Source organism: Atta colombica, unplaced genomic scaffold (assembly GCF_001594045.1).
Source record: "Atta colombica isolate Treedump-2 unplaced genomic scaffold, Acol1.0 scaffold38, whole genome shotgun sequence".
Taxonomy (NCBI): domain Eukaryota; kingdom Metazoa; phylum Arthropoda; class Insecta; order Hymenoptera; family Formicidae; genus Atta; species Atta colombica.
In genome coordinates this window covers 1,549,434-1,557,312 of record NW_017259490.1, presented here as the reverse complement: position 1 = coordinate 1,557,312, position 7,879 = coordinate 1,549,434, and the positions used below count along the sequence as shown (strand labels likewise).

General features: G+C 30.2%; 1 protein-coding gene across 2 annotated transcripts in view; it reads left to right on the top strand.

The window, feature by feature from the left end:
• The first annotated feature begins 640 nt into the window (after positions 1 to 640).
• Positions 641 to 7,879, top strand: part of LOC108691052 (larval cuticle protein 2) — an 8,471-nt gene continuing 1,232 nt past the window's right edge. The window contains exons 1-3 of one of the 2 annotated variants that reach the window (XM_018198678.1): positions 641 to 678; positions 942 to 1,199; positions 1,538 to 1,817. In XM_018198678.1, coding sequence (XP_018054167.1) covers positions 664 to 678; positions 942 to 1,199; positions 1,538 to 1,817 — 553 coding nt within the window. In that variant the 5' untranslated portion in view covers positions 641 to 663. Of the gene's footprint in view, positions 679 to 941; positions 1,200 to 1,537; positions 2,002 to 7,879 lie in introns of those variants that run through there. The other variant, XM_018198677.1, reaches the window with a different exon arrangement.

Below are 7,879 nucleotides of genomic sequence, written 5' to 3'. Positions count from 1 at the left end.
CTATTATTTTCTGTTTTTAAATTTAAATAATGTAAGTATATATAGATTAAGCGAATGTAACAAACTTATATATATATATAAGTTTGTTACATTCGATTAATTTATATATACTTACATTATTTAAATTTAAAAACAGAAAATAATAGAGTAAAATAATGTCGCGTTACTGTTTTGGTTTTTCTCATGGAAAATCCTCGCTGTTAATTAAGAATAAAATTTATTTGACATAAATATGTGACTGAATGTGAAACAAGTTAATAATACAATTAAGAGAGTCATATACACAAAAAAATATAATTTTTTAAATCATAGTTATTCGTCTTCTTTGAAGAAGAATAAAAATGTAGAAGAAAAAAACATTTCGCACGTCAGGGATTTTGGAAACTCTAAAATAAAGAAACTATAAATTACTCAACTTTTTCGTGAGTTAAGCAAGATATTAGACTAAGTTATCAGTTGCGGATAGTTCAACGACTAGAAACTTGCACAGAAATTGTTTGCAGGGCGTGGTTGAAGACGGATGTGATTGGGACGCGCGAGTTCCTATCAAGGCCTCTTCGCCGGGTCGTCCTGAGTCAATCCGCCATATAAAACGCCCCTCTCATTGACTTCTGAGAGTATTGTTGGTCTTCCCGCTGCATAAGAATCCATTATTTCCTCAACATGACTCCTGTAGTCGTAAGTATCTATTTAATCTTAAATCACGCTCTTGTCAAATCATTTAACACATGATAATAGAATTCTATATAAAATATAATAAAAAATATATAATTAAATTTAATAAAATATATCAGAATATAATTATATATGTCGTAAAACGAGATATATTAAATAATAAAACACAAGAATATTTCGTATCTAATTATATCTTTTAGATATTTCATTTCGTCGAACAAAAAAATTCGTTTTTATATTCAATTTTATTTTCATTACATACACAGATTATTTTGTTGAGTATTGTCATCGGTGTCTCCTGCCAAGAATCTCATTATCAATCGCCACATCAAGCGGCGATTTTAAGCGACGCGCGTTATCTCGCAGGTGATGGCACATTCGGTGCTGCCTACTCTCAAGAAGACGGAGTGGAATTTAAAGAGGAAAGCGACATAGAAGGTAATCGACGTGGATCATACTCATACATCGACCCAACCGGGCAAAGACGCACCGTAACTTATACAGCGGGAAAGAATGGATTCCAAGTACGTAAAGTGCACATTATACTTGCTACTAACTAAATCTATTTATTAATTTTGACGCTAAATTTATAATTTACATTTTATAATTTATCTCTTCACTAGATTTTTTTATAATTAAATTTTGTTATATACTAAATTTATAATTTATTAACTTTTTTATAGATGTAACTTGTTATATAAAATATTATATATAAATAATATTTTAAAAAAAATTAAATCTAAAGTTTAAAAAGAGTTCATTAATTTATTGCAAATTAATCGTATGGTAATATGAAGCTCAAGTTCACTCGATTCTATCTCATTAACTTCAATCGAATTTTAAATTAATCTTTGTCTCGCAGGCGACCGGAGATCACATTCCTAGCGCACCCCCGCAAGTACCACCGCAGCCGGAATACATACCGTTGGCGCAATATAATCCGTCAGATTATCAGCCTCCGAGTTACGCACCACCATCCCCTCAACAATATTCACGGCGTTATCAACCGGATTATGAGCTACAATCTGTCGTTTATCAACCACAGCCTCAACTGCAGCCTCAACCACAGCCTCAACCACAGCTTCAACCGCAATACCAGCCGCAGCCGCCACCTCGCTATCATTATCTTTCAGAGTTGCAAGGTATACCCTCGTATGCGCCACCGAGGCCACACTATCAATCCCAACTTCGCCCCGCATCACAATATAAAGTGATAACGACACCGGCCTCGGTTCCGGCGACGTCCCGAAATTTTTACCCACCGGGAAAGCTCAGCTTCAATCGGACTCCCGATGGCTTCTCTTATACGTTCAGCAAAAGTTGAGTGGCAAGTGAATTTTTATGTGATATGAGAAGCAATAACGAATCCGAGATGAGATTAACTAATTAATTTAACAAAAGAATTTTATTTTTGAAATGAAAATGTGATTGAGTGTCAAAAAAATTAATAATCAAGAGAGTCATATAAAAAATATTTTTTTTTTTTAATTAGTCGTGATCTCGCGTTTTTATTTTTATTTCATGTTCCAAATTAATTTTAAAATGTAACTCGATTATAATAATTATTTCTTTTTTTATATGAATTTATTATCAATAATTCTTCAAAATATCGTAAAGTATTTAATTTATATACTAAAATATATTCTCAAAAGATTTCCCTTACAAAGCAAATCTCTACACGATATATCTCCGTATCTGAAGAATAAAACATTGGAACTGCAGAATCGAATGATTTCGAATGATCGTGCAATGCTCGATGTACCTTACATGCGATTTCACGTACAAATGCGAGTATAATCACGTGCTTCATAGGGTCAACTTACTTTCATCCGGTAACCTTTGCGTTCTCCATCGTGTTGCAACTGAGAATCCCACGATATTGAAGGAAATGTGGGATACGCCCGATATATATATATATATATATTTTACGAGGAATGTTATATCAAAAGTATATTCATTAATTCTCTATCATTTTTATTTAATTCATAATTGTAATTACACTTATTTGATATAAATATCATAACAGGATAATTTTAATTTTAATATTAAATAAAGATATATATTTTCCTATGTTAATCGATTAAAGACATGTTTTCTTTTCTTTTATTTTATAAGCGTCATAAAATAGTGCTTATGTTATTAATATTTTCTAAAAATTTTTTTATTAAAAAAATTCTTTTATTAAAACTAATTTGTAGTCAATACACATACGTAAATTTAAATAGCCATCTATTATAAAATACCATCGAAATAGCGTTGCGTTGTGTCTTGTACTATGGAAGACTGCGAATTACTGAAACACGACTGCGAATTACAGAAACGGAAGAAAGGAGGAACAAAGGAACGATTATCTTATTATCCAAGCTCGCGAGTGAAAATGCGAGGCAGGGAGCAAAGGCGAAGAAATAAAAATGCAACGAAGTCAAGCCGGTTCGCTAGTCATTATTATTGTTGGCTGTAACACAGGGTGCGGCACAATCCGGCAAGGCGAACCGCCTGCATCCAAGCAGGAACTCGATAACCTTAAGTAGGCAGAAAGAAATGCAAACGCCACTGATATTCTAGGTCACTCCGACATTGTCGCCAGAGAAAACGCCTTATAACATTATTATGTGAATTGGTGATATTATCGATTTTATTGTTATAACGCTAATTCGTCTTTGTCACCGAGTAAATCTATACGCAAAGAGATTAACATCCATTGACACAATACATTGATTGATGCAATAAATGCACAACATGGTTCTTTTTTTAGTCGCGTTTTATTTATAAAGGTATATTGAGTATACATTTCGTTTCGTATATAATTATGGCAGTAATATACAGACTCTGATTAGCTGCGCGTGACATCAACAGTATAAAAGTAGTCTAAAACAGCTGATGTAGAGGCAGTGTGGCATCGAACGTTCACTCTCCTCATAACAGAAGAAACGAAACGAAAATAAACGCCGTCTTATCTAAGTAACTTATGTCAATGTTTTTTTTTATTTATGCCAGTGTGCCTCCCCAATACATGAATTTCAAATGATAACGGTGTGAATAAATCCCAGAGAAAAGGCACTATGCGTCGTCTATTCTTCCAAATCAACGCACGAGAATGTTACGCATTCTCTTGAACGCGCGTAGCTTCTTCTTTTCATTTCACTTTATCTCCCCCTTTCTTTTGTATAAAAAAAAATCTTCATAAAAAAATTATATAATGCCTGTGTACACACACTCTCATGCTTATATTAAATGATATATTGAAGCGTATAATCGATCTGCGTTTTTTTTTACACTTGCATAGCTGGCTGGCTCGAGTATTCCTAATGTTTTCTATCAAACACTATTAACATTAAACATTATCGATTTTGTAGGCAAACATTAATTATTTATCTCCTCAAATGCAAATAGTGGTTGACTTCAAAGGCATTGATTTATTAAATTTGATTGCACTTTCATCTCAACATACGCGCGATAAGAAGACAGTGTAGCGCGTGCAATTCAGAGACGAGCGTCATAAAGTAAAAAACTGGCCTCATGGCAGGTAGGATTATTCACTAATCTCACTACGCTAAAAATATAAGTTCGGCTGAAGACTCGGGATATACCCATAATTGCTTGTCATGCATACGATAGTCTAAGGTAGTCGCTATTGTCGCGGTAATTATACCTCTAGTTATAAATGTTACATTACACAAAATATACGCTCAGCGTTAGGCTCCGACTTTTGATTTTTATATCATCGCAGAGGCACGGCCGTCTCATAAAACGACCACCGAATGGAAAACAATCCGGAAGCGGATTTGTACGTGGGGCAGGAGGCACGGCAATCTCGCGTTCTTAGCGCATTCTACTGGCTTATCTTAGAGAACTATTCTAAGGAGATGAGAGGAAGCTTTAAGCGCTGTAACAAGCGAATCCTATCGGCTTCTTCTGGAAGATATAGTTTGTTCACAATGCAATTCACATTAAAACGCTTGAGTCTGCCAATATGTTGACACGTATATTCGTTCGTAATGGAAACTGGTACTCGATTATTGTCGCTAATAATTTTCCGTTGCGAATAATGGACATATTCGTATACATATATATTTTTCCTTTTGATAAAATAACGGAATTATTTGCTGATTTATATATACTCCGAGTCTGCATTGTGCGAAATCTAAATAAAATCACAGACGTAATAAGTACAGACTATGCATTCCTTGATATCAGCATCTTTCTTCAAATTGATGTTTTAAAGAAAGAAAGCAGAATGAATCAATCTTTCTTTTTATAACGATAATGATAACTTCATGTATAGAAATGCGTAGTTTATACTTATTACGTTTATGGATATAACGTAGAGGAGAAAAATTAACTTTCTACATTTCTCCATAAAGATATCCATAAATGATACATAATTAATCGTACAAGAAATTCTTCACTACACATTCTCAATATGTAATAACTAAGTTTAAACTTCGAACATCCTTGATTAAGTACATGAACTTAAGATTCCAATAATCATAATAATAAGGAATAATCATACTGTCCATAGTCAAAAATAACAATAAAAAAATTCTATTTGCGTTAAAAACCAATTAAAAATAAACATTAAGACTTTGAGCATATATGAGCTTCGTATTCGTTTGAAACATAATACAGTATGTAAAAAAATATATATCAAAATACTTGTATATACTTGTCATAAAAATTTCTTCACGAAATATGAATAGAAAATGAAGAAATTCGGAGCACTTCAAATTAAAACTTGTTTATAATAAAAACTTTTCGCTTCTAGATACTATCAATTGCTGAGATTTATGTACAGCAGCGATTCGTATATGGTATAAGATGATAATGAATTCGATTCACTGTCTTTGGACGTTTATAAAGTTCCGTCTGTAGTACAAATCGTTAGATAACGATAATTTCACATATCTCAACACATGTAAGTCAATGATAAGTCATTGATAAGTATAGTAAAATTATACAAAATAATTCATCTAATTTGACACTTAATGTGAAGTAATTTCTCACTTAAACTATAACATAACAAAAAGAAATTTAAAAATCCCTTTTATATTTAAAAAAATGTTATTGTCATATAAAATATAATTGATTAATATGTCTTTTAAAATCACAGAACTTTTATTCCAGATCTTTCTTTACAAGGAACAAGAGTAATTCAAACTAATTAAATTAGATGAATCATTCTGCATAAAAGTTAATTTTCCAAATTAAATCTATAAACGATAGCATAATTCATTCTCATTGATATTAAAATTAAAATTAGAGAATAATATATAAGCTATCAAAATAATAAATTCTCTAATTGTATATAACGTTGTAATTGAAACATACATATACATATAAAAAAATATAATAGCATTGAGAACAAACCTGTACATCAGAGAGTATATACTATTACAGACCTATTTTGTAACTTTTCAAGTCTAATTATTTAACTATTTAAATCTAATTTAGATAATGACAGTATAATATTCTTTATATCATTAATCGGTTTTTTGCATATATTTTATACTATATCCATATATTTTATATTATATACTCACTTCCGGGTTTTATTCATGTTATATGAACATAATAATGAATATAATAATGAACGTAATAATGATTCAATTATGTCCGCGGTTCACTATGTTCTTCAGTAAAGAATTTTCAGTGCTTCTTTAATGAAATTTAAATATTATTACCTTAAACGATCTAACTAAATCTTAAATGCTTATATAATTCTGTGTGAACTTATATACTACGTATGTAATCCTTTATTTTTCGCAATAAGAATTAATTTACAGATTTTAATATATTCAGCATTATTAAAATCGTTTTAAGATGCATAAAGAGTATTAAATTGTTAGATTATTAGTTTAACTCGTGATATTACTGCGATAGTTTAATAGAGTTTGCATTTCAAAACCGAAAAATTATTTTAAAAGCGCGCATTTTAAAAGACTATACATAGTATATAAATTCACACAAAATTATACAAGGACCGCGGTTCGATTCACGCTCAAACAACGCTTAAAAATCATTTTATTCAAATAAATCGATAAAAAAAACCAAAATCGATCAAATTTTGGATGTTACAAATAATACATTATATATTCTTTTATTAAATCAATTTATTCCAGATATAATTGCGAACCGATAACATTCGGTTTCAACACAATCATTCTGAAACGCTAATAATCCTCCCTAAATTAAATTAGAAAAAAAGAAAGTAAGAAATTTATTGCAAAAAATATTACCTCAGTCAGGATTCGACCTGGGATCTCTCAATTTTCTGAGAAAAATGTCTTATTATTATTTCATTCTTGTTTATCAAATGTTAAACGAAAACAAATGCTCATGAGCATTTGTTGTCATAAATCGAATCAGGGCCAAGCACTTACGATTTAGCTAGATCATTTAAGATATTATTTCTGTAGGTTGTTTCTCACATATACGATCCTATATCATATACGATTTAATATTGTATAAATATTACTATTGTATAAATATTACTATTGTATAAATTGTATTGTATAATTAATTATTTACAATTCGGTCATGTATTCATATATAAAAAAATATCTTACATGTACAAAGTACATGTAAGAGTTCATTAATAAAAAAATATATGTCTAAATACTGCTAAATTTTAAAAGAATTGAAATAAGGAGAGAAAGATTAAATAATTACTGTATTTATAACATGAATAAAGCTTACATGTTAAGAGTTATATGTTATACGTTAAAAAGTTACAGAATAGGTCTTAGTACCTACAAATAGCGGGAAGCTAGCTATGTAGGAACATGTACTATTAAGTCATTTTTAAATACTGACACAATATATTCTTATTATAACTTAGTATTGTGTCAGTCCCTCAACTTCTTTTTTTCAATAACATAGGTCTTATCTTGTGTCAAGATACACAGTAGTGTATTCTTGAAAATAATTTCTAATTTCTTTGTAATTTTGCTCTGATGATATGTATTTGTACAAAATGTGTAAATTGCTATTTCTTTAATAATCTGTCGCGAAATGATTGCTAAAAATTTGTATTTTCTTGAGAAATATTAGAAATATTAATAAACCTTCTTGATAATTTTTAAATCATATAAAGGAATGATCAAACTTAATAGTTACTTACTTTCAAAAGCAATAAAAATATATAAAAAATTAATCACAATTATATTATCAATATTGATTGAATCTAATCCATCAATATGATAAT